The sequence below is a fragment of the Chlorocebus sabaeus genome, chromosome 1, assembly GCF_047675955.1.
Source record: "Chlorocebus sabaeus isolate Y175 chromosome 1, mChlSab1.0.hap1, whole genome shotgun sequence".
NCBI lineage: Eukaryota > Metazoa > Chordata > Mammalia > Primates > Cercopithecidae > Chlorocebus > Chlorocebus sabaeus.
Window position 1 is genome coordinate 110761742 of NC_132904.1, and position 27936 is coordinate 110789677.

Here is a 27936-nt window from a genome sequence, read left to right on the forward strand (position 1 = left end):
TCGCTCTGCCGCCCAGGCTGGAGTGCAGTGGCCGGATCTCAGCTCACTGCAAGCTCCGCCTCCCGGGTTCACGCCATTCTCCTGCCTCCGCCTCCCGAGTAGCTGGGACTACAGGCGCCCGCCACCTCGCCCGGCTAGTTTTTTGTATTTTTAGTAGAGACGGGGTTTCACCATGTTAACCAGGATGGTCTCGATCTCCTGACCTCGTGATCCGCCCGTCTCGGCCTCCCAAAGTGCTGGGATTACAGGCTTGAGCCACCGCGCCCGGCCGCAGCCCGGTTCTTAACATGACACGGACTGTTACCCGTCTGCACCGATCTGCAGCCCAGGGGTTGGGGACGCCGACTTTATAAGGAAAATGGCTAAAATTGTACATTTTTGTATTATCTATCTTTTATCACAATTTAAAAAATAAAAATTAAAAAATATGTAAAAAAGTAGTTATCTCTCAAAAGAGGGAAGGGTTTGTGTGTCCTTAGCCATGTCCTATTAGAAACATTATTCCAGTAGTAAAGTTGAAAAAAAATAGTGTTCTTTAAAATTTTAAATACATAATACTTTAAGAAGATCATAACAAGCCCAATTGATAAAGCTTTCTGTACTTCAGCTGACTCTACTCTTTTTTTTTTTTTTTTTGGGGACAGAGTCTTGCTTTATTGCCCAGGCTGGAGTGCAGTGGTGCAATCTCAGCTCACTGTAACCTCCACCTCCTGGGTTCAAGTGATTCTCCTGCCTCAGCCTCCTCAGTAGCTGGGACTACAGGCGCGTGCCACCATGCCCAGCTAATTTTTGTATTTTTAGTAGAGACGGGGTTTCAGTATGTTGGCCAGCCTGATCTTGAACTCCTGACCTCATGATCCACCCACCTCGGCCTCCCAAAGTGCTGGGATTACGGGTGTGAGTCACCACGCCCGGACTCAACTGACTCTACTTTCAATGAATCAAGTTTAAAGCTAAGAAAAAAACTAAAGAAGAAATGCAGACCATTTTTTATAAAGTAAGCTACAAATGAGTAAAAAACTACAGCAAAACAATGAGACATCAGGCAATGCAGGCAAAATATATACGCATTGTGCACAGTAAGTCTTTATGTGTATAATCTGCGCATACCTTTTGATGACCCTTCAAAGAGTTTCTCTGGGCCGTTGCAGGTCATGGGTTGGGTACAGAAAATCAGTAGAAGGTGAAATCCAGTACCCTACACTTTCCTTAAAGCTCCAATTAGGCAACAATGTTTCTCTCTCATAAAAGCAGCTCACCAGGTAGGATGGACCACAAGCCCTGTAATGAGTACCAACATGGCTTTCAGAAAAATACATAGAGATTACAATTCAAAGCCCAGATTGACATTTGTGACAAAGTGGCACTCTGCCACAAATTTGTTACTGAATAGCCAAGATTTAAGAGACTCACAAAATTTGACATTTTAGGGCTAAAGGTCCTGATGCTGGCCACCTGGACTCCTAGGAATGCTGGACATTACAGCTATCATTGCAGGAGATTAAAGACACCTGGATCAAAGCCAAAGCTGATAACAGAGCAGGCGGAATTGTTTCAGTTCATTTTAAGTTAGTTTACTGCATAGATTTGTTATAAGAGGGCGAGATTTAACTTTGAGAACTTTTAATAATAGAACAGCAAGTTGTCATCATGCAGACACCTAATAGCTGAACGGAAATGCAGGCCACGTTTCATAAGGAATAAGGGATAACCCTTGGCCAAATTGTCAGAGGCATTTGAAGAGTGATCCTATCTTGAATAGGGGCTGGGTAAAATAATGCTGAGACCTACTGGGCCGCATTCCCAGGAGGTTAGGCATTTTAAGTCCCAGGAAGAGATAAGAGGTCAGCACAAGATACAGGTCACAAAGACCTTGTTGATAAAACAGGGTGTTGTAAAGAAGCTGGCCAAAACCCACCAAAACCAAGATGACAAAATGACCTCTAGTCATCCTCACTACTCATTATACACGAATTATAATGCATTAGCATGCTAAACGACACTCCTACCAGTGCCATGACAGTTTACAGATGCCATGGCAACCTTAGGAAGTTACCCTATCTGATCTAAAAGCGGAGGAACCCTCAGTTCCCGGAATTGTCCACCCCTTTCCCGGAGAACTTATGAATAATCCACCCCTTTAGTATACAATCAAGAAATAACTGTAAGTATACTCAGTCGCCCATGCCCCTGCTTTGCCTATGGAGTAGGCATTCTTTATTTCTTTACTTTTAATAAACTTGCTTTCACTTTATGGGTTCGCCCTGAACTCTTTCTTGCAGGAGGTCCAAGAACCCACTCTTTGGGCCTGGATCAGGACCCTTTTCCCATAACAAAATGAAGGAAGGTAACTAACTTTGACTGAACACCTAATATGTGCTAAATGATTTCTCAGACAAGATCTCATGTAAATATTTCTAAATGATTTGATGATAATGTTAATGGCCTTCTGGCCCCCAAAAGCACACTGCCTCTTGGTCCCAAATAAATAAGGAAAATATCCAGTTTGTGGAATAGAGGGGCAGGTAAATTAAAAAAAAAAAAAAAAAAGCAAAAAAGGAAAGAGATACATGAAAAAAATACCATACATAGATAATCAGATCTTTTCCAACCAACCAAAGTAAGAGTTCTTTTTTAACTGCGCGGTTACAACTAACCAAAACTCAGGAAATAACTCCTGGAAGCAAACAAACTTAGCCGTGCAAAACAAGCGCGTCCAGTAACACCCGAAAAACACGTGGCGGGGGTGGGGCATCCGGTCGCAACCGCAGGTGAGACTCTAAGTCCCATCATTCCCTTCGGCAGCCAAGCCGGGCTGTTGAGGGCGAGCCGGCGCACCGCACGCTGGGACGTGTGGTTTCAGCTCGTGCGCCTCCCCGCGGGTTTGCGACGTTTAGCGACTATTGCGCCTGCGCCAGCGCCGGCTGCGAGACTGGGGCCGTGGCTGCTGGAGCCGGGTGATGCTAGGCGGCTCCCTGGGCTCCAGGCTGTTGCGGGGTGTAGGTGGGAGTCGCGGACGGTTCGGGACGCGAGGTGTACGCGAAGGTGGCGCAGCCATGGCGGCAGGGGAGAGCATGGGTCAGCGGATGGTCTGGGTGGACCTGGAGGTGAGTGAGGTCGGCGGGGGGCTTGGGGAAGGCGAGTGAGGTTTCGCGCGTGGGACCGAGCAGCCGAGCCTGTCCTGGGAGAGCGGCGGGGGTCTGGGTCTCAGGTGTGGCAGGTTAGCGCCGCCGGCCAGGGGCGGCGCAGTGCAAGTCCGGAGGCAGGGGTCCTGCGGGCGTGGGGCGCAGTGCTGGGCTGTAGGGCTTCTTTCCACAAGGGAGGAGTCCTCCGTGTGGCTTCCTCTCCTGCCCACCCCTCCGCCCAGATGTGGACTTTTCCTAACGCTCTGGCGTCTCTGGGCTTGGGTCACTGGAGTGGGGGCGGGGGCAGCGGCTCTTCTTAGCTTCCCCCAACTAAATCCTTAAAGGACCCTAGGTTGTTAGAGTCAGACGGGACTCCGGAGATGACTCAGCCCTACCCCTCATTCCATAAGTGAGAACATTGAGGCCCACAGAAAGGATTCAACTCATTCAAGGTCGTGCTGTTAGTGAGAGTCTGAGTTGGGACCGGAACCCAATTCCTATCCCTTCAGGCTTTCCATGCCTGAAACAAGGGCTCCTCCCTCCGTTGAGCCTCAGTTTATATGAAGTGAGGATAATAACAGTAGTTTTTCCATTAGATTGTGAAGATCAAGTGGTGTAATTAATGTGAAAACTTTGTGAACTCTGTAGAGACGTGGTGGTGTTAGTTATCTGACTCTTCCAAAAGTGAGTGATGTCAGCACTCAGTTTTACTTACTTTGCATCTGTCCCGGAGTAGAATCTCAGTGCTTGACAAATAGCAGGCCCTTGGTAAATGTTTGTTGAATAAATGAGGACTCGTGTTTAGTACCTTCAGTAGTTGGCCAAGGAGCATTCTTCTGTTTCGGCTATGGGTTACAAGATGACTATGTTTGAGGGAATTTCTGTTAAATAAACTTGGGTAAAAAAGGCCAGAATGATGGCTTTGTGTGTGTTATATATTTATTTTTAATTGCAGATGACAGGATTGGACATTGAGAAGGACCAGATTATTGAGATGGCCTGTCTGATAACGGACTCTGATCTCAACATTTTGGCTGAAGTACGTGATACCATGTAATACAGTCATACTTTTTAAAGGGCAATGGAGATATACCCATCATTTTTTCCAGCTTCTTTATTTAAAAAGTAAGAAAGTTGAGGTCCATATGGATTAAGGTAATGTGCTAGGTCAAGGTAGGGGTGGTACTAGAACCAAAGTAATCCATCTCACAGCCTAGTGAAAAATTAATTTAAAATTTAAATTTAAAAATTAAGCATTATTTTTTAATTAGCCATGCCAGAAATTTACAGAAACATAAATTCTGTCATTTACTGAGCGCTTACTGTATGCCAGGTACAGTTTCTAAGTGCTTTATACGTCTTTGTTCTTCGTCCTCACAGCAACTGTAAGTTAGGTTTTGTTGTAATGCTCATTTGATAGATGAGGACACTTGAGCATAGAGATGTTGGGTAATTTGTCTGAGGCCCCAGTGGCTATTTATTAGGGGAGCCAATAGTTTAACTCAGGCTGTCTCAGGAAGGTGCTCCTAGCAAGTAGGACAGCCAACTGTCCTCCCATCAGATTTGGTGACTCATGCCAGTGTTTGCGTCTTTATATCATAACCTTGACTTTAACTTGACTCCATATTTACAATTCTGCCTTTTCAACTAGGTCATGTGATTCTTCTAGATCTATATTAAGATTTTAGAATTTCTGTTAATGCACACCCATAAAGTATTCTCTTGTTGACAGATTGGGCATGGTTAAGGTTTTTGCATGCTACTTTCAACTGAAACATTTAGCAAAACAAATGAAACACACCTGCTGCATTTCAACCACTCATGAAACATTTAACAAGGATGTGACACCATCTGGTAGGGGGTGAAATCCCTGACCCTGAATAATTCTGTTTTAGACTGTCAGCAGTATTCAGAGCCAGAAACTCCAGAATAGGAACAAAGTAGGGATGTTTGTGGAAAAGAGAGTCTTGTTAAAATAAGTTCCTAGAGGGTAGCATTGATACGTTGCTGGCACTGGATAAATTTCGTAAATCTGCAGTTAACACTTTCGTTTGTTTTGCTGTGTAGATAAAAGAGGTGAGGACGTATTTCTAGATGAATGACTGCGTTTGTGAAGTACCAGGCTTATCCTCCCCACATATCAGCTGTAGGAGAATCATGAGACTTTGCATTTCTCATCATAACAACTTTTTTTAACTTTGTATAAATAAAGCCCAGATTTTTAGATTTGGTTGTTTTTTTCTGTTACTTGGGATTTACTGGAGATGAATAGTGAAGAGAAGTGTCTTTATTTCACCATCCTAACTTACCCTTGGCTGAAGAAGAGTGTTTCCTTTAGACTGTTGATATAATGTGAAATACTGACAGTTTAATGGACCGGTAGGTTGATATGTACCCTGGAGGAAATTTGGGTATGTATTCACACAGCTGCAGATGAATGCAGCATTTGTAAATGGACTAAGTCAGATGAGGATAAAGATTTAAAAAAAAAAAAAAAAAAAAAAAGCTTAGGGGCTATCAGTTCTGCAGTATGTTTTATTCTTTTATAAGAGTCTGAGAAAAATGTTTTATGTTGGTAGAAGAGCAGGCATACTACTCTGAAAATTTTTCTGTAGGTGTGGTCCTGTGGCTTGCTAAATTGGGATCTAGAATAGGTATCTAGCATTATATCTGTAGTAGTTTGACTTTTCCATCGTTAGTATTTTTTTTAATAGTATGAGTATTTTTTTTTTCGTGACTATCATAAAACGTACGTTATCCAAGCAAAATTTTTTGTTTCTCTGCAGAGATTGCCAACACCAGTTTTCTTGTTTGGCTAAACCTCCTTTTTAGTAGTAGGATGTCAGGCGTATTTTAATTAAATTCTGGCCATTTCTTTAAGTGATTGCAAACTGTTTTTACCACCTTAGTAGTAATAATACCTTGGATTTATCGAATACTTTTCTACCAGAGAGTTCAAAGAGCTCATATCTATAATTTCTTTTATCCTGTTAACATTTCTACGAGGGAAGGGATGCAGTTTATTATCATCACTATCTTACAGAGGGAGAAGCTAAGGCGACTTGCTTTAATGCCGCAGCTGCTGTTAACTGCCAGGACTTATCTGAGAGACTCACACTTGGATATTCTGTGAAATGGAGCTGAGAATTTGAGGACCACTTTGTGTGTGTGTTTCAGATATCAACAATTGCCTCTTTAAATTTTTTGAAATATAAAAATTCTGTGAAACAGTGTAACGATCCAAAGTGTATGCACAGTAAACTATTGGATTTTTGTCCAGTTCTCTTGCTCCATCTTTACTTCAAGTTTATGTATTGTCTTGATATTTTGAATGCTTATATAATTGCGTGTTTTTTTTAAACAGGTGTAAATGAAATCATATGTATGCATATATGGTTCTGCAGTTGCTTTTTTCACCTGCAATATAGATACTGTTTTTTTTTTTTTTTTTTTTTGAGACGGAGTCTCGCTCTGTCACCCAGGCTGGAGTGCAGTGGTGCGATCTCGGCTCACTGCAAGCTCCGCCTCCCGGGCTCACACCATTCTCCTGCCTCAGCCTCCTGAGTAGCTGGGACTACAGGTGCCCACCACCATGCCTGGCTAATTTTTTATATTTTTAGTAGAGACAGGGTTTCACTGTGTTAGCCAAGATGGTCTCGATCTCCTGACCTTGTGATCCACCCACCTCGGCCTCCCATAGTGCTGGGATAACAGGTGTGAGCCACCACGCCCGGCCTTTTGTTTTTGTTTTTTTTTTTTTTTTTTTTTTTTTTTTTTAAAGAGATAGTGTCTCACCCTGTCACCCAGGCTGGAGTGCAGTGGCATGATCATAGCTCACTGTAACCTTGAACTCCTGAGTTCAAGTGATCTTCCTGCCTCAGCCTCCTGAGAAGCTAGGACCGTAGGGGTGTGCCACCATACCCAGCTAATTTTTTTTTTTTTTTTTTTTTTTAATTTTGTGGAAATGGGGTCTTGGTATGTTGCCTGGACTGGTCTTGAACTACTGGCCTTAAGTGATCCTCCCACCTCAGCCTCCCAGAGTGCTGGGATTATTACCATGCCTGGCCTAGACACTTTTCAAAATGAACTCGTAATCAAGGGTTGACAGACTTTTCTGGAAAGGGCAAGGTATTAAATAGTTTAGGCTTTGAGTACAGTCATATGTTCTCGTCTTTTTTTTTTTTTTTTAAAACAATCTTTTACAAATGTAAAAATCATTATTAGCTTTCTAGCTATTAAAAAATAGCTGAGGCCGGGCGTGTTGGCTCACGCCTTTAATCCCAGCACTTTGGGAGGCCAAGGCAGGCGGATCACGAGGTCAGGAGATCGAGACCATCCTGGCTAACACGGTGAAACCCTGTCTCTACTGAAAGTACAAAAAATTAGCCGGGTGTAGTGGGGGGGCGCCTGTAGTCCCAGCTACTCGGGAGGCTGAGGCGGGAGAATAGCGTGAACCCGGGAGACGGAGCTTGCAGTGAGCCGAGATTGCGCCACTGCACTCCAGCCTGGGCGACAGAGTGAGACTCCGTCTCAAAAAAAAAAAAAGAAAAAAATAGCTGAAGCATGGGGACATAGTTTGCTGACCCTTGATAGATATCTGTGTCATCTATTTGTAGGCGTTTGAGTTTTCAGTTGTGTATGTGTGTACGTGTGTTCTATTTTGCCTTAATAAACAGTGCTGGAATGAAGGAGGAACACTTTTAAAGTATCCTTATCTCTTACTTTCTCTGATATGTATATTTAGTCCTTAAAACAGCTTAAACGTTCCCTCTGAAAGTAAGGTTATTCCTGTTGGTTCTTGGTGACTGATGGCGTTTCCCATCCACAGGGTCCTAACCTGATTATAAAACAACCAGATGAGTTGCTGGACAGCATGTCAGATTGGTGTAAGGAGCATCATGGGAAGGTAACATTACCAAATAACAGGATTGCTGCTTTGGGGATCAGTAACAAGCTTTTTGCTCCCACACCTGAATCCGATACCATTGTTGGATGGTATTTTGAAAAGGCTTAGAGAAGATTGCTTGGCAAGCCTGGGAAACTGCTTGCTTGTTTGCTTTTCATCTTCGGGACCTCTCGAGATCATCTTCTCCTGAATGTCCTCTTTTTTTTCTCTCCTACATTCAGTCTGTCGCGAACGCATTGCGGATTGTCAAGTATTGCTCAAGTCAGTCTTTTGGATAAGGTTAGACATCAACTTTCAGAGAAGGGGGATTGCTGCTCTCCTGTTAATAGTTGTTTCTTCCCAGAGGTTAATATCCTTGGACTTTGAATACCATCTTTTTTGACTGTGGAAATGCTATTAACAGTCAGGATCATAACTGAGTTGGCTTGGATTGTTTAAGGGAAAAAATGGTGCAAAGATGGCAGTTGCAATTTGAACTTGAGCTTTGAAAATGGTCTATTTGTAGTTATATTTGCCCATTTTAAAAGTGAAGTTTCATTTCTGGATGTCTTCGAAAACTGACTTCACATGTGTTTTTGGTGGGGGGCTGGGGATTCTCTCTTGCAGTCTGGCCTTACCAAGGCAGTGAAGGAGAGTACAATTACATTGCAGCAGGCAGAGTATGAATTTCTGTCCTTTGTACGACAGCAGACTCCTCCAGGGCTCTGTCCACTTGCAGGTAAAATCCAATCCTATGTATATCTTATAGTCTTCCATATGTAGTGGTTCAAGAGACTGCAGTTCCAGAAAGACCAGCCGAGCCCATCTATGTCTTCCATTCACCCTGCTTTGGGTTACACATCTTACTTTTCTGTTCAAGTTTCTTTGTGTAGTTTATAGCACGAGTATTGGGAAAATGCCCTGAAACCTGACATGAAATCTTAATAAAAATTTCCCCCATGTTTTTATGATGGAAAAATTTCACATGCACAGAGGAGTGGATTTAGTAATTGTTAACCTTGTGCCTTGTTTGTTTTACCTATATTTTGTTCGACATTTTAAAGGAAATTGCAGGCATCAGCACACTTCATTCCTAAATACTTCTTCAAACATCTCCCAAGAGTAAAGACATTTTCTTATGTAATACAGTGTCATTGAATTGAAGATAATGAAACATTATTCAGTATCATATATCTACTCCACATTAGACGTTCCCCAGAATACTTGTTTTTGAACCAGCATTCAGTCAAGGCTCATGCATTTCATTTAGTTATATTTCTTTAGTCTCTTAATGTAAAACTTTCCACCTATTATTTTTTCCCCTATGACACTGACTTTCTAAAGAGACTAGGCCTCTTCTCCCAGTATTTTTAAAGGGATGACATTGCCAGAGGGAAGTCAATGTTTCTCTGAAGGTATATGTGCCTTTGTGTATGTAAGTTGATGTGGTAACTAATACTGTTCCTAAACATTTATAAAAATAAGTTTTGACATTAAGTACTAGAGCATATGTTGTGTCAATGTTTCCCCCAGCCAGTGTGGCTGGTATGTGTTTTAAAGGTCTCATTTAAAATTTAGTGTTTTTAGTTACTTTTTGGAAACATGAATATTCATATGATTTATTGAAAAACTTGGATTGTAAATAAAGGTTTATCTACCTATGTGAGTTCAGTTAAATTGTTAGGGTTAGTGGTGTGAATTCTGTGACACTGGGAGAAAGTTTGCATATCTGGTATGACCTTAAAAAGTAACAAATAGATTTGTGCATTACATCAAGCATGTGGAATGATAGATTCGTCCTTCTGTTCGTGAGAGGTCATTTACAAATTTATAATGAGCTAAACTGACTAAGTACTTGCAAATCTGTACTTGCAGGCTAATCACATTTACCCAAACCTGATTTAGAAATATAGAGGTGCTTTTAGGAATTGTTTGAATTTCAAAAAATCATATCCATTTCAAATACATTTTATGAATTTTGATATCCTGTTGTATACTACTAGAAATATAGAGATGCAGTATGCTTCGTGTCTTTCTAGGAAATTCAGTTCATGAAGATAAGAAGTTTCTTGACAAATACATGCCCCAGTTCATGAAACATCTTCATTATAGAATAATTGATGTGAGCACTGTTAAAGAATTGTGCAGGTAAGGGCTATATTTAGGATCCATTAAATTACCTCATTTAGCATGTTTTAATTGAGAACTTGTGAAAAGTAATTGGATAGAGCTATAGAACTAAGGCTGCCAAGTGGGTTCATATCTTCCTCATCCCATTCTTGCTTGCATAGGACCTTAACTTATCCTGGACTGGTGAGATTTGGGAGAAACGATATCAGACATGTTCCCAGTAAATAAGCCAATGCCTGGCACAAAATAAGTGCTCAATAAATTTTCTGGATTAATTAATATTATATGGAAGTCTTCTGACTGGGAACATATAGATGAAAAGCTCTTAAGTACTTTAGAAAGTAGTGGATCGACATATGTGTAAAAAACACACCCTAAAAATATACTCTCTCATGACTCCTGTAGTGAAAATGTACATATGGACTACTGAGGTCACAAGGGAAGCAGCATCTAACTGTGCTGGAGCAAGAGGAATGGGGAGTCAGAGAAACCTTTATGTAGGAAGGAAATCGCTTTGAAACTGAGATTTGAAGAAGAGTGGAAGTCTTCCAGGCATTTTGTTGAGGAGAGAGCATTCAGAGAGAGCAGACAGAAGTATAACAATGTGAGGGAGCAGGAAGCTAAGGCAAAATGTGTTAAATGAATCACAAACCATTAATGCTGGAGTGCAAAGCATGAGGTTGGAGAAGGTGGGAGATGGGTCTAGAGCCTCAAGGGCTTGCATGCCATGCCAGTGAAGTTCACTGTGATCTTGCAAGGAATGGGTTCCTTTGAGAAAGTGTAGGTAGAAGAGTGAGTGATACGATTGTTCTGATTTGAAGGTGGCAAGAAAAGTGGTAGAGAGATAGAAAGGAGCCTTTTCCGCCATCTTGGAGAGTAGAATGAACTGGAGAAAGGGCAGAGCATGGAAATGAGGGGCTTGTATGATAAAAATGTGAGAGGGTCAATTGACAGACACTCAGTGTTCAAATGAGGTGGTGTGAAAAGGAAGAGGTATAATGTGATTCTGATGTTTCTAGTTTGAGCAGCTTTGGTGGCTGATGGCAGTGTTCAAATAAAAAGAAGAAGAGAAGAGGAAGAGTATGGTGGGTGGGGCAGGGGAGGTGCTGAGGATGATGGGTGTGGTTTGATATATGTTGAATTAGAAGTGTCTGGTAGATTTTTAGATGCAGGTATCTAGTGGGCAGTTGCATATCCATGACAGAAACTCTAGGGAGAGCTGGGCTGGATTTCCAGATTTAGCAATCTTACATACTGATGAGCTTGCTCATAGAAAATATATAGAAGAAAGAGAGGAGAGGGTGGAAGATAGAGGCCCTGGCAGAGAAGCAACTTGAGAATCACGACTCAAATGCCATTTTCACTGTTAATGGATTACTTGAAGGAGGTAATTATTCAGTGTATTTGAGACAGCTTCCTTTGAGAGTTCCATTTCTGCTGTGTATAGACGCTGGTATCCAGAAGAATACGAATTTGCACCAAAGAAGGCTGCTTCTCATAGGTAAGTTTGAGTTCTACCAAGCGCTTTCCAGTCTGACACACACTTAACTCCCAAATTCCTGACTGCTTGAAATAATGTCCCTTAACTCTTTTTTCTTGGGGAAAAGATAAAGTTCGACTAGCATAAACATAACATTCTCTTCCTGTTAGGAATTCTGGTCAGGATTCCAGTGTTCCATTCTGAGAGGGTTATATAGCCTTTATTGCTGTTTTAAAACTCTTAGATAGCTTGGTTTATAGGCATGATGAAACAATCTGTAATCTTTCTAGTCATGAACCGTGTTAACTTTCTTCCCACAGAGGATATGGACTGGCAGCCTTTTGAAATCAGAACACTTTGTGTGCAATCATATAATATAGTTGCCTACTTTGACACTTGTTATAGTTTTTCTGATTGTTTCTCTTATGCCTGTAGCCTTAGGTACAAGTCAACAAGGAGTTTAAAGATCCTGTATATTCATGTGTCCTGTACTGGTCTTTTCTTTTTGATTTTGTGGTCTTTCAGGAGAAACATGAAACCTGATGGAAGGTTTAGCAAGTGGCTTCTAAGGGTAGCATTTGTTAAACCATTCACTGAGCCCCTACAATGTACCTTGCACAGTTCTAGGCAAACAGAGAAAGACCTATCCCTGGAAAGTCGGGCATTCTCATGTTATTTTATTGAGTGTATGCAGACTGTAGCATAGTCATACAGGCCTAGAATACCTTAACTGAAACAACTGGGGTATGTCTTGGATTTCAGAATTTTTCAGATTTTAGAAAGGTAACACTATGTCTGTGTTGCTTATTATCTTGTAGCATCCCTAACAAGGTTTGAGAAGCAGCCCATAATAAAACACACAGATATTTCTGTAGTGAAACGTGCATATTCACACCAAATGGCATAACTAATGATGACTGTCAATAGCCTCACATTAAGATTGCTCAGGTTTTGCTACATAATAGGTTATGAAAGTACTGTGGGTTTTCAGGTATGTTTTGGATTTCAGTTTTGTGGATAAGAGATTGTGTACCATTATTTAGCCAGAGGCTATAATTTTGGCAGCTTCAGCTCTGACATATATCCAAGACCTGGGAAGAAAGCAGATGGTTGCCTTAGCCACACAAATAACTGTCATAAAACTCTTGCACTAAAATTTGTGCCGGGTATTCTCTAGAAGTGGCCCTTGGCCCATCATTCAGAGCTTATTGATTTACTTGCACACTGTTCTAATAATCTTGGTTACCTGATTTCTCAGACTGCAACAGATGGGAAACAACATGTTGGAAGAAAAGAAAGGCTCTTAGATGGAGGCAGGCTGCCACTGATTATAGCACAAATCACCATGAGAGAGGAGGTAGATCCTCTGGTATGGTTAGGTACTGTTTGATAATTGATGTTTATTATGATGACTGAGTGACGACTTCTGTTCAAGTACGTCAGTCTGTTTTGTTCAGGGGCCTCATTAAGTATTGCGCAGTGTTTCTCAAACTGTGTTCCATGAGCTATTTATAAGTATTCTGCAAATGTGGTCGATTAAGTTTTAGAAATACTAAAATTTATTAATTTTCGAAAATTAATAAATATATTAGAAATATAAGACAGCTTCCTTTTGAGAGTTCATAATACACATCAGTATATGAAATGCTTTCCAACTTTTTTCTTCAGTAAAAAGTTTAATCTAGTTTTTCCTAAACTTATTTGACCCTGGAATTATTTTTTCTCCCAGTGGAACATGTCACCATCTTAGGGAACAATTTGGGAAAGTTTAATCTTTTATATTTTACCAATTTTTTTGTCAAAAGTTTATACAAAACATTTAAAGAAAATTGCTTTTCTGAAATGTTCTACTTTTGATGATGCTAGATAGTGACATGTACAGTAGCACCCATTGTTCTTAAGTCATTTTGTAACAGTCGTACTTTTAAAATGATTTTCATGTCCTGGTTTTGGACAGTTCATTCAGTGTGGTGTGTTCGCTTACAGGGCACTTGACGACATTAGCGAAAGCATCAAAGAACTTCAGTTTTACCGAAATAACATCTTCAAGAAAAAAATAGATGAAAAGAAGAGGAAAATTATAGAAAATGGGGAAAATGAGAAGACCGTGAGTTGATGCCAGTTATCACGCTGCCCCTACATAGCTATCTGGAGGCAACTTCTGGTGGTTTTTTTTTTTCCTCACGCTGATGGCTTGGCAGAGCACCTTCGGTTAACTTGCATCTCCAGATTGATTACTCAAGCAGACAGCACACGAAATACTATTTTTCTCCTAATATGCTGTTTCCATTATGACACAGCAGCTCCTTTGTAAGTACCAGGTCATGTCCATCCCTTGGTACATATATGCATTTGCTTTTAAATCATTTCTTTTGTTTAAATAAATAAATAAATAAGTAAATAAAGCTAGTTCTATTGAAATGCAAACCTTTCTGTACCATGTATTCTTTAGTAGTTTAATCATCGGGAGAAGATGGCTTTTTCTTTTTGAAATGATATGGCTAATGTTTAAACTCTTGTAATGCAATTAGGAATGGGTTAATAAGTTCAGGTCAAAGAGGAAGTGAACGTGTTTTGCTTTAGAATAACCATGGATAAGTTTAAAGAAGCAGATTTGGGCTCATTGTTAGAGTTATTGAATTAACAGCACTGGACTAGGCTACTCTGCTACATTCAGGGAATTCAATTCAGATGGATTCTATAACTAAGGTTTATTGTGAGTAATAATTAGGGCTTATTTATATGCACAACAGTGACTGCTTGGTTTACAGAATGTAAATAGCTTGCTGCTCTAGTTCTAATGGTAAGTAGCTGAGAAGGGATTTCGGTTGCAATATATATACTAAGTTTACATATTCTAGACCGCAGTACTAAAGGTGATTTCCTAGCCAGAGTGTGCAATAGAATCATCTGTAGAACACATCTCATTGCTTTGTGCACCTCATTCTGACAGATGCCCCTTGAAGACAAATCAAAATTGGGAAAGGCCCACAGGTTTCTTTCCTTTCCTTGAGAACCACTAGGTGAGAAGACTTCTGTGGTGATGTCAAATTACATGTCTATTCTATTACAGATATGAACATAGTAGCGCGATCCTGATGTGTGATAGTTACAGAGAGATCACTAGCTAGTACATCAGAATAACCCCATAATATTTTCATTTGAGTAACGTTTTAACATGTACTAAGTTGTGTTACCTATACTACAGCTGTATCAGTGGAGAGAGGGATTGTAGTGTAACTTTTTCCAAACGAGTGAATTAAGACTGAAATTCATGAGTCTACTAAGAATGAATTTATGAAAACATAAGTCTGGCTGATCTTTCTGACCACTTCTTTCTGGAATGGCATGGGTTTTAGCTCATGCACCAACTTCAGTGTCTTGGAAGGCAGGATTGGGTAGGACAGTTGACCCTTGGACAACACAGGTTTGAACTGCAGAGGTCTACTTACATGCAGATTTTCTTCTGCTTCTGCCACTCCTGGAACACAAGACCAACCCCTCCCCTTTCTCTTTCTCAGCCGACTAATGTAAAGATGATGAGGATGAAAACCTTTATGATGATCCACTTCCACTTAATGAATAGTCAATTTATTTTCTCTTCCTTAAGATTTGCTTAACATTTTCTTTTCTGAGAGATTACTTTATTGTAAGAATATAATATATATATTGTTTCTGATGTTTGCGTAAAAAATGTAATATCTATTACGTATAACATACAAAATCTATGTTAATTGACTGTTTATATTATCAGTAAGGCTTCCGGTCAGTAGTAGGCTATTATTAGTTAAGTTTTGTGGGAGTCAAAAATTATACACAGATTTTTGACTGCACTAGGGTTTGGCACCCCTAACCCCCATGTTGTTCAAGGGTCAACTGTAGTTAAGAACAGGGCTCTTGAGTCAAACTCTTAATTCAAGTTCAGGCTCCTGACATACTGAGTGACTTTGGCAAGTTGCTTTTCTAAGTCTCAGTTTCCATATCTGTAAAATGAGGTTAATAACCTTCCTTAATGAATTGTTAGAATTAATGTAAATGCTATTCATACAGTTCTGAGCGCAGCACAGTGAGCATCCTGTAATGATAGCTAATGAATATTGATAATAAAGGGTACTATGATTAGTTATGAGGCTGGAGGCGTTATCTTAAATCAGTGTTCACTTAATGCCTATGACTGCCTGCATTGTGCCGAGCACTGTTGTAAACGTCACCAATAGTGTGACCTTGACTTGGTTTAGTGTTTCCAACTAAAATTTGGCAAAAGGGTCTTTGCCCTAACTTGGCTTTCAGGAATGTTAAATTTGAATGCAATGATAGATAAGAAAACACTGGGCTTAAGAAAGGTTCATAGGAACCAGATACTGCTATTAATGCCTCAAGGTTTCTTCCGCACAACTGGCTGGTTTATTCACCAGTTTAACTGTTCAAGCCAGTTTAAAAATTTTCAACTCCTGGTGTTCGTTTTAAATCTTACATGAACAGGCACCTTACTGCTTTAATGCTGTCTTCTGTATCTTAATTGCATAGCTAATTCTATTGTCCTTTAATGGAACTTGTGTTGAATTTTCATAAAATAAGTGGCAGCCTGTGAGTTAAACAGAACCAGTCTAGTGCAGGTATATATGAAGACATGCTGGTTCAGTGATTAGTTCATTATTTTTAAGTTAAGTTTAAATTTGTAGTGCTGTAGTGCCGGTATTTAGGATTTCACAGGGGAGTCCTGAAACTATGAAGTAATTTCTGTGAAATGAACTGCAGTGCGAATTGGTTTAAATATAACTACAGCTTGAAAAATGATAAGTATATTTGCTTAGTAGAGCTTGCCATTCTTGTGCTCTTGGGGGGCCTCTCATTTGGTGGTTCACTCTGTGCGGTAATTGTCCTGCAGGCTGTGTTCTTAGGATCGTCCAGGTGTATTTCCCCTCTATTAAACTCAAGGTGAATGAATCGGTACAGATGCATTTTGACTTACAATGGGGTTGCATCCCAACAAACCCATTGTAAGTTGAAATTATTAAGTAAAAAATGCATTTAATACATTTAGCCTACCAAACATGTTAGCCTAGCCTACCTTAAATGTGCTCAGATCACTTACATTAGCCTATAGTTGGGCAAAATCATCTAACAGAAAACCTATTTTATAATAAATTGTTGAATATATCATGTAACTTAAGAAGTTACATGATATACTGTAGAGAAGGTGAAAAGCAGAATGGTTGTATGGGTAGTCGAAGTACGATTGAAGTAATACGAGCAGACTCTAGTGCTCTTGCCAAGACACTGAACAGCAGTACTGCCTCCTGCACCCAGAGTATTTGGTATTACCTGACCTAGAACCTCTGGAGCCCATAGATCCTAAAGAGCTTTTTGAGGAATGCAGGGTGGTCCTGGATACTTAACCTCCTTGGCTCCAGAGAGATTTTGTGGCTCCAGTAACTACCTACCTATTAGGGTCATGCAATGGAACAACTTCGTCCAAGCTCTTGGAAAGACAAAGACAACTTTGTACAATGCCCTGTTGGAAGCACTCAAGTGAAAAGAAAGGAAGCATCTCATGCTGGAAGAAATCCTCTTCTACCAGCCTCATACATTGTGCCTCCAAGAGGTAGAATAGTATTTTGACACCTTCCAGCCACTCCTCAGGAGGCTGGGCTATCAAGGCACATTTTTTTTTTTTTCCTCAAGCCCTGGTCATCTTGTCTAGGTATAGAACAAAACAATGGACCAGACAGCTGTGCCTAATTTTTCCTCCAAAACCAAATCAAGCTAGTGAAAACTGCCAATATTAGGCTGATGGCCATGACGTTGAAAACCAATCAGGTGGCCATTGTACAGTTCCTAGAGTGCAAGGAATCAGACCAACAGTTCTGCGTCGGTGTCACCTGTGTAAAAGCGTGCACTGGCTGGGAGTGATTTTGATCAGCTCAAGGCTGTGACCTTCTTCAGAACTTGCCAAACGTCACTCAAGGGCCAAGATTCCCCTTGTTATTTGAGGGGACTTCAATGCAGAACCAATACAAGAGGCCTAGAAACACTTTGCTTCCTCCAGCCTCAACGTGAACAGTGCCTACAAGCCCCTGAGTGCTGGTGGGCAGTCAGAACCCCCATATACTACCTGGAAGATCTGGACCCCAGGGGAGGGCAGGCACACCCTGGATTACATCTGGTATTCTAAACATGCTCTAAATGTAAGGTCAGCTCTTGATCTGCCCATTGAAGAACAGATTGGACCCAACTGGCTACCATCCTTCAATTATCCTTCAGACCATCGGTCTCGGGTGTGTGACTTCAGCGTTAATGAGGAATCTGATGGACTTCTATAAATACTTGTTTTTGTCTTTTTAATCACAAGAGTCTTAACCAGATATGTTTCAGGAAACTGAAATAGGATAAGAAGTTGCCTAAGGAAGGAGGGAAACACGGGAAGCTTCTGTCATTTCATTTTTTATATTTCCAGCATGCCCTTGGGAAAGGATCCCATTAGTTCACAGATCTATAGCCAAAAGGTTTTTGCTTTTGCACTCCAGTTTTGGCTTGTATTGTTTTATTTTCCTTAGCATTACATTTTGATTGTTTAAGGGCATTAAATTGGCTTGTTTTAGCTGGGCACAGTGGCTCATGCCTGTAATTCCAGCACTGTGAGAGACTGAGGTGGGAGGACTGCTTGAGGCCAGGAGTTTTAGACCAGCCTGGGCAACAGCAAGAGCTTGTCTCTATTTCTTAAATACATAACCAAATAATTAAGGAAAAAATGGCTAATTTTGAAGCTTTTTCGGTTTGAGGATGCTATAAAAACTCAGAATTGCTTGAATCCCCCATAATTAAGAATAAGTATGTAGGAGCAATTTCTCTAGACAGCATGTTAAGGTATTTATTTGTGAGTTAAATGTCAACAAGGCCAGGTGTGATGGCTCACGCCTGTAATCCCAGCACTTTGGGAGGCCAAGGTGGGAGGATCACAAGATGAAGAGATTGAGACCATCCTGGCCAAAATGGTGAAACCCTGTCTCCATTAAAAACACAAGAAATTACCTGGGCATGGTGGTGCATGCCTGTAGTCCCAGCTCCTCCGAGGCTGAGGCAGGAGAATCACTTGAACCTGGAAGGTGGAGGTTGTAGTGAGCCGAGATCGTACCACTGCACTCCAGCCTGGCGACAGAGCGAGACTCTGTCTCAAAAAAAAAAAAAAAAAAAAAAAGTGAACAAGATATGCATGGAGATATTTTTTAAAAATTTCACATAAGTAACAAATTATAGCATTATGAACATTTTAGAACCATGCAAGACACAACTTAATTTATGGTAATTTTCTTAAAGCTTTAAAATATTTTCATTTGGGCTTTAATAAGATGTGTACAAAAGAACTATTTAGCCTGGAGGGGGTTTTGTTTGTTATTTAGGTGTAAGTATCATGTCTCCTTCATACATTGTTTATAAATAATCTTTGCTGTGCCTCCATGTTCCCCATTATTGTATTTCTTGAAGAGATTCCAATTAGTTTTCAATTATTTAAACACTGTTAGTATCTAAGCTTTTCCATTGGAATAATATTGGTGTACACTTGAGGTCACTCAACGTCATCGTTATTGGAATATGCTTCTCACAATAGGTTATTTACAAGCTGAATATGGGAGTGGCTAGGAAAGTCAGTGGGACTTTTTATCACTGATGGGAAACTTTCTGGAAAGCCTGTTAATGGGCTGTCATATAAATTTCCTAAGATAGCCAGATACTGTGGTTCAAAACATCTACAAAGGAGAATGTAAAAAGAAAGGTAACGTAGAATTCTCTCCCATTGGAAAAAAAAGTGGTAAGGATAACAGTTGAAGCCTCTTTCAAACAAAATTACCTGTTGGTATTAAATTGATAAATATTTTAACCCATGAGTCATAAATACTTAAGATTAATAAATAGTCTTTTAAAGCTAAAAAAACAGAAAAGTCATAAGTCAAGCTGTTTGTAAGTTGGGGACCATATATCCTTTCCTGATATTCTAAAGTCAAGTGTTCTTTGAGTGCCCTTAGCCATAGTACTGAGTATGTGGGCAAGAAAGATCTCCATTTTTAAGCAGTTTATCCATAGTAGAGGAGAATGAATCCTGAGACACCTGTGTTTTCTCATTTACAAAACAATATATCTCTGTTAAGAGACCAGCTTACACATTTAGAGGGAAATGGATAGTTTGGTTTGCATGAACTGCTGTTCTTATATGTGTATGCCTTGAAGAACAAATAATAGTCATAATGTTCAAGTGCAGTTTTGTCATACTGATTGCTTTGTGGTAGTGCATGAATGTCCCAGGTTCACTCAAATGCTGTAACCTTTTGAAAAATTAATTAGCAGCAGGGACAATGGAAAATTGGTGGTTGCAAGGATAAGCCTTATGTAGCAGATTGATGAGGGCAAAAACTTATATTTCATAGCTGCTGATGAGGACAAAGACTATTATGTGCTATATCTGCTGATGAGGACAAAAGCTATTATGCTAGGTATGTACTGATAAATACAGTCGTCCCTTGGTATCCATGGGCGATTGGTTCCAGGACCTCCTGTGGATACCCAAATCCATGGATGCTTAATTCCTTGATATAAAATGGTGTAGTATTTACATAAAATCTAAGCACAACCTCCTGGATAGTTTAAATCATTTCTAACTTATTATATAAGAGCAACTACAATGTAAATGCTATGTGAATTGTTGTGTTAGTGTATTGTTTAGGGAATAATGACAAGGAAAAAAGTCTGTACATGTTCAGTACAGACACAATTTTTTAGAAAAATATTTTTGAACCATGACTGGCTGAAGCCATGGATATGGAACCCACGGGTATAGAGGGCCAACTGTATGCTGTGTCTATTGTGAAAATTAGTTGAGTTTTAATTATTTGAACAAAGCATTTAATTTTATGTGGCTCATAGTAGAAGTATAGATAGCATGGTGGGAACATAAATGAAGAATGCTTCTGTGCTTGAGGATTTGCTATTGTGTAAAGAACGGTTGTGGCTTCAAAATTTCTTCATCGCTATAAAAACATCCCCCGCAAAATTACCTGGGCATAGTGCACCTGTAGTCCCAGCTACTCAGGAGACTGAGGTGAGAGGATCACTTGAGCCCGGGAGGCTGAGGCGAGAGGATTGCCTGAGCCCAGGAGGTCAAGGCTGCTGTGAGACATCATTGCACTGCTGCACTCCAGCTTGGGTAATAGAGTGAGACATTGTTTCAAAGAAAAAAAGATCGTGGGGGGATTGTAAGTTTTCATTCCATTAGAACACAAGCATTTCACAGTTGACATGTCAAGTTGAATGCACAGGACCTGAGACAACTTGGTCTTCAGGGTATTTTAATCAGTTTAGCAATGTAATCACCCAGGTGATACCACTGGCTAGGCTACAGCAAAGAAGTCTGTGGAGCAGGTGCTCCAAGAGTGTGGAGCAAAATCTGTTATTGTACAAACGAAAGCATACCATGAGCAACCTGCAGAATCCTTGGGGATCCAGGATAAGAAACATGATTTTAGTTATACAACAGTGTGACTGTACTTAATGCAACTGCACTGTACACTTAAAAATGACAAAAGGGTAAATTTATATGTATTTTATCACACACCCATACATTAAAAATGACAAAAGGGTAAATTTATATGTATTTTATCACACACACACCCATACATGTGCACAAAGATGTATAATTTTCCATGATCCATTTCCAGAATGATTCTGTTTTAGGATTAATATGTAATGGGACCAGCTTGGAGGAACTGAACTCTGGGGACCCTTGCTTGGGCCCTTAGAAAGAGTAAATTCCTTTTGTTTGTCATCATGGAGTAACAGGAAGTGGACAACTTAGGGAGGTGATTTATTTTAGGTCAGCGTCAAAGTGGTGTAAGGAATTGCAGTTTTGGTTTACAGATAAAGGAAATTTAACAAATTAATACCTTTTAGGAGCATCTTGCCTTCTTACCTCCACATATAGTCATATGAAATAGGGAAAGAGAAGCTGCTGAATTCTGAGTTAGGTGTACTCCTTGGATAATCTAAATTAATAGGCCCATGTAGGCTGCCTTGGAACCTAGCCCTGTTTTGTTTCTGTGGAAAAACTTCCATTTTGAATTCCACTTAAACAGCTTACAATTCATACTGAGCAATAGAATTGTTAAATTAGAGACTGCATGCAGTTTTATATTTTCACTCATCTTGGTTTTACTGTCTTCCTCCAAATCATTTCTTTTTCTTATGCATTTTCTTATCTTTACTATCCTATGGGCTCTAAGATACCTTGTTAACATCATTCTACCTTATTCTGTCATCAAATTTTTTTGTGTGTGAAAATAGGTTGACAGGATAGCCCAATCGTTTTGTTTATAAGTAACAGCTGGCAGACAATTTCAGAATTGAAGGAGAGCATATATCTTAAGGACACTATGGAGAAAAATCTTAGCCTCACTAAAGTGGAATAGGAGCAAAGGTTGCCACTGTTCAGCTATTTTTGTTGAAATATAAGCTTCCAGAAATATGGGACTGGCATTACATGCCTCAGGGCCAACTCTTCTTAGAAAACGTTGTTTCTTCTTTAGGCCATCAATATATGTTTTACACAGCTTTGGGTTTTATGAATAGTACATTTTTTTTTCTTTTTTTCTTTTCTTTTTTTTTGAGACGGAGTCTTGCTCCGTCGCCCAGGCTGGAGTGTAGTGGCGCGATCTCGGTTCACTGCAAGCTCCGCCTCCCGGGTTCCCGCCATTCTCCGGCCTCAGCCTCCCGAGTAGGTGGGACTACAGGCCCCGCCACCACGCCCGGCTAATTTTTTTGTGTTTTTAGTAGAGACGGGGTTTCACCGTGTTAGCCAGGATGGTCTCGATCTCCTGACCTAGTGATCTGCCCGCCTCGGCCTCCCAAAGTGCTGGGATTACAGACTTGAGCCACTGCGCCCGGCCTATGAATAGTAAATATTTTTTAAAGCATTATTTGGGTACTCTCTAGAAGTTGCCAACTTTTATTTTGCCAAATCAGGATGTTGAAAACACCAGCTGCAATCACCATCATTTCATAAAAGAAAAGACGTTTTAAAACACACAAAGGAGAGAATTTCATAATAAAAGACAGGCACTTTAAATTGAATACATTTAGTGTTATGAAAAATTCAGTTATGTCTGTGTTTTCTACATAACAATCCAATAATGTTCTTTACATTGATTTAAAAACACTCAGACTTCATCTGGGGCATATATCAGTCCCTCTGTTGGAGTTTGGGACTCAGTAGTGTATTTATGCCTGGGACTTTTGTCTGAAACCCTCTCCTAGGGCAACAGAAGAGAGAGAGAAATGACATGCTATACTACTAAAATTATTCTTGTTTTGCAAGTTATTAAATTAAAGCACTTCAGAAATGTTGAAAAAAGCCTTGTAGAATTCAGTTTAATAAAATTATACAGTCTGTTAATGATCAGAGCATAGATGAAGACACCTTGTTCATGTGTTTCTCACTACTGCTGACTTCATACAGTCTTTCTAGGAATGCTGCAGACTCTGGTTATTTGACCCTTGGTTTTCCACTTTTGATGTTCTCAAGTGGTTAATTGTGAGCTTTAGCCATGAAGCTTGATGTTCAAACATTGCTTTTCTGAGGATGGATGGGGAGAAGGGACAGGTACGAGTTTTAAAATTATTTTAGAGTTTCAGATATTATCTGAAAATTTTATAAATCATTTTATTTGAATTAAATCCTAAGTCTAGTTTAGGTTTGAAAAATATAGATACGTGTTTCCTGTGGTTAATACCACTTTTTGGGAAAAGCATGACATATACTTTTATATAATGAGTTACTGAAAGACCCTTGGAAATGGGATGTTGTAGACAATTGATTTTTAAAAAGTTCTAAAGTTATATGGGAGAATGGTCCATGCTTTGGAAATTTCTTCTTTGAAAATATGTAGCTTAAACTACTTAAATAGGATAGCACACACACAAATTTCTGCAGAATTAAATTAGATATTATTTATTTGATAGAAAATTTATGATTAAGAATTCTTTGTTTTACTTAATTCATTTTTATTGAGGATTCTAGTTTGTGTTGAGTATTGTTGTAAACATTAGGAATCTAGCAAGGACTTAGATGTATCCCTGCCCTCATAGAGTTAATGTTCTAATGAGCAAGCTAGACAATATATAAGTAAATAAAGAATTGTCATATTAAACAGAAAGATGTTGTGGTAAAGACAAATGATGGTCGGTGCTGAGGAGGAGAAGGGCTAGTTTAAAATGGATGGTTATTGCAGGTGCCTTGATTAGGTGACAGTGTAGTCCAGGAACATGGGAAGAAGGCTGTAGGAGGCACAGAGAACAATGGCCTTGTGGTAGCAAATAACTTAGCTTATTCTTGGAACTATCAGAAAATCAACTTGGATGAAGCATGGTGAGCTATGAAAGGGGACGCGCTAGGCTCTAATAGGGCCCTAGTAAGTGTTTGCTTAGTGAATGAGTAAATAGATGAGTGAAAGATTTTTACAGTCTTAATTCTGGCTAGTCCTTATTGCACATAAAGAGTAATGAGGAATCAGGGATAGATATCATTGAGGGTGATGGGCCAACTGGTCAACTCAGAGACTCTAGATCAGCATCTCAGTTGGGTGCCTAAATTTTAGGCTTCATGCTATGGGCCCAGAGTTTGATTTCAGTATATCAACAGTGGTCTAATCCCTTGAGGAGGAACTTATTCCAACCAAACACACAGGGACTGATGTATTAATTCAGAATGCTGATCAATCTACATTGAGATCTTTTCTAATGACCAAATACCATATTAATTTATGATGTAGGGAGTGTTCCTTTTTCCAGCATGAGGGCACTGACAAATTGAATTAGTAACCAGAAGCCCACTCAGTAAATTTAGAAGAGGATCAAGATCTTTGGGAGTACTTCGTGTGGGTGAAGTTGATGCTGGATGAAATATCCTTGCTCCGCAATGAAGAATAATATTACAAGTGCATGTATTTTTTTGTATGTCATTTTTTTCTGATTATAAAATGACAGGTGAATACCTTAGAAAAGAACAATTCTGTACAGAGAAGACCATTGTTAATATTTGTAGTTCTCTACATCAAGATCATGAAGATAATTTAGATAAACTTTTATTTGCTTTTTATTTTACTTTTGCTTTTCACTTTTTGGTTTTAATACCTCTGAAGTCCACATTTGGAGATTATGTGAGGTAAGGATCCAACTTAATATTTTCCAGGGAGTATACCAATGTTCCTATCACCATTTCCAAAGTATTTATCCTTTGTCCACTGGCTTGTGACATAACCTCTATCATACACCAGGTTTTCAAATGGGTCTCTTTCTCAGCTTTTAAATTCTATTCCATTAGTCTTTGCTCATATGCAACTGTTTTTCTTATTGTGATTTAGTACTGTGTCTTAATTTTTTTGTAATACCTTTTAGTTGGATGGTAATTATCCTGGGTTTTCTATGTGGATTATCAGGTCAGCTTCAAATAATGAACACCCTCTCTTCTCTTCCAATTGTTTTAACCTGTTTCTTTTTCTTGTCTTATATTTGCCAGAATGTCATATAGTATATTGAACAGTAGCTACGGTGGTGGCATTTTTATCTTGTTGGCCTTAAAAAGAAATACAACAAAGTTTCTCCATTAATTATGATGTTTGCTATAGGGCATTGATAGATAGCCTTCAAAAAGTTAAGAAAGTTGTTTTCTTTCTAGCCTTCAAGGTTAAAAAGTTTTTAAAAATCTTAATTGAATGTGAACTTTATCAAATGCCTTTCTTAAGTCTATTGAGATAATCATGTATTTTCTTTAATATATTCCTGTGGTGAAATATGTTAATAGGTTTTCTGATATTAAATTATCTTTGCATTTCTAGAATAAAACCTAATAAGTATTATTAGGATTATTTTTTTCAAACACCTGAATGGATTCTGTTAGCTGACATTTTATTGAGTGGATGTCCTTCTATGTTTGCTAGTGAAATTGGCCTGTAATTTCCTTTGCTGTTCTCATCTGATAGTTTTAAGGATTATGCCAAACTGAAAAATGAATTGGGCAGTTTCCACAATTTTTCTAATTTTGGCTAAAATGCTCTGTTTCAGTTCAGTGGGACACCCTGTAAGATCATTGGGCAACATTATTTCAATTTTTCATGGTTGTCTATTCAAGTTTCCTATTTTATGTTATGCTAATTTTATTGGTAATATAATTTTTCATTCTATTTATTATAGGTTTTAAAAAATATTTGGCTCTAGGCATTTTATAATAAAACTGCTTTTAAAATCTTTATTATAGCTATAATTTGTTCCCTTATTTAAGTATATTTTGTTTGCTTGCATTCTATTGTTATTTTGTTGAACTGTTTTTTCCTGAGGTTATCGGCAGTAGTCTTTTTCTAGAAGAAGCTTCTGATAGTATTAACCTTTTTTTTTTTCTATACCATTCCATTATTTTTTCTTGGGTTCTACCTTTTATTATTTTCTTTCTTTTAATTTTGTTGGGTGTACTTTCTTTGTCTCTTGCTTATGTCTTCAGTTGTGCTTAGTTATTTTTCAGCTTTTCCTATTTTCTGATACGTGTGTTGAGAACCAATTAATTTCCATTTAACAAACTTGTCCTAATGAGCTTACACATAGAGCACTGTCTCCACCAAGTTGAGGATAAACCTTCTTTTCAGGCACATGATAAAGAATTATTACAAATATTAGAAAATTGGAATCATTCAGAGAATGTTATGGGAACAATGTGATTAAGCTATGACTCAACAATTAAAGAGTAATTTGAAAAATTTTATATGATTTCAAATAAAATTCAGGTCACAAAACAATTTAAATAGAAATTAGAAAATATTTTAAACTGAAGGATCATGGAAACGCTACAGATAAAAACTTTTAGGGTACAGCTAAACAGGATTTTGAGGGAAAATTATAGCTATAAATCCTATATTAGGAAGGAATAAAATTGAAGAGAATGTTAAAGTTATGAGCAAAAATTAATGAAATAGAAAATGAATATTCAGTAGAGAGTGTTTCAATAGCAAGTAAATTTAAAGGAATAATAAAACTGAAACTTTTGGCAAGATGGCTCAAGGAAAAGAAGACATATAACCAGTATCAGGAATGAGCAAGACTCAAGTGCTGCAAACAGAGAAAAGATAAGAAAATAATGTGAACAACACATGACATCAGGCTACAGTATGACAACCATTTCATACCTATTCTGATGTCAAAAATCAAAGGTCTGACCGTGCCAAGAGTTGGAGAGGATGTGAATCAGCCATATCACTTAAAGTTTGTTGGTGGAAATGTACATTGATGCCGCCATTTTATGAGACAGTTTGGCATGATCTTTTTTTTTTTTTATACTTTATGTTCTAGGGTACATGTGGACGACATGCAGGTTTGTTACATATGTATACGTGTGCTTTGTTGGTGTGCTGCACCCATTAACTCATCATGTACATTAGGTATATCTTCTAATGCTATCCCTCCCACTTCCCCCACCCCACAACAGGCCCCGGTGTGTGATGTTCCCCTTCCTGTGTCCAAGCGACCTCATTGTTCAGTTCCCACCTATGAGTGAGAACATGCGGTGTTTGGTTTTCTGTTCTTGCGATAGTTTGCTGAGAATGATGGTTTCCAGCTGCATCCGTGTCCCTACAAAGGACATGAACTCATCCTTTTTTATGGCTGCATAGTATTCCAAGGTGTATATATGCCACATTTTTTTAATCCAGTCTGTCATTGATGGACATTTGGGTTGATTCCAAGTCTTTGCTATTGTGAATAGTGCCACAATAAACATACATGTGCATGTGTCTTTATAGCAGCCTGATTTATAATCCTTTGGATATATACCCAGTAATGGGATGGCTGGGTCAAATGGTATTTCTAGTTCTAGATCCTTGAGGAATCGCCATACTGTTTTCCATAATGGTTGAACTAGTTTACAGTCCCACCAACAGTGTAAAAGTGTTCCCATTTCTCCACATCCTCTCCAGCACCTGTTGTTTCCTGACTTTGTAATGATTGCCATTCTAACTGGTGTGAGATGGTATCTCAGTTTGGCATGATCTTAATAGTTAACCATTTGTATACTCATCTGCCAAGCATGTCCACCTCTAGGTTCAGGAGAAACTTAAGAATATATGCTAGGAGAAATGTACAAAAAGTTCATAGCAGCATTATTTGATAAAGCAGAAGCCTGGAAATGATCCAGATGCCCATGGAGAGGGGAACGGATAAAGCACATTCTCAAGTGAATATTATATGGCTACAAAATGATTGAACAACATCTATATTCAAAAATTCTA

At 39.1% G+C, this 27936-nt stretch overlaps 1 protein-coding gene and 1 pseudogene across 1 annotated transcript; both read left to right on the top strand.

Annotated features, from left to right (window-relative positions):
- Positions 1–2826: 2826 nt before the first annotated feature.
- REXO2 (RNA exonuclease 2) lies at positions 2827–14047 on the top strand. The gene is made up of 7 exons (XM_008020953.3): positions 2827–3107; positions 4081–4164; positions 7954–8031; positions 8638–8749; positions 10050–10158; positions 11588–11641; positions 13607–14047. The coding sequence occupies exons 1-7, from the start codon at positions 2961–2963 to the stop codon at positions 13734–13736; spliced, it is 714 nt and encodes a 237-aa protein (XP_008019144.1). The 5' UTR covers positions 2827–2960; the 3' UTR covers positions 13737–14047.
- A 2672-nt stretch (positions 14048–16719) lies between these two features.
- LOC103248517 (nocturnin pseudogene) lies at positions 16720–18041 on the top strand (annotated as a pseudogene).
- The last annotated feature ends 9895 nt before the right edge of the window (positions 18042–27936 follow it).

What these genes read in the sequence shown, in the direction of transcription:
- REXO2 (XM_008020953.3), top strand. Translation starts at nt 2,961, where the DNA reads ATGCTAGGCGGCTCCCTGGGCTCCAGGCTGTTGCGGGGTGTAGGTGGG. An exon ending in TGGTCTGGGTGGACCTGGAG is followed by an intron (nt 3,108 to 4,080) that starts GTGAGTGAGGTC and finishes TTTTAATTGCAG; the next exon opens with ATGACAGGATTGGACATTGA. An exon ending in ACTGTTAAAGAATTGTGCAG is followed by an intron (nt 10,159 to 11,587) that starts GTAAGGGCTATA and finishes TGCTGTGTATAG; the next exon opens with ACGCTGGTATCCAGAAGAAT.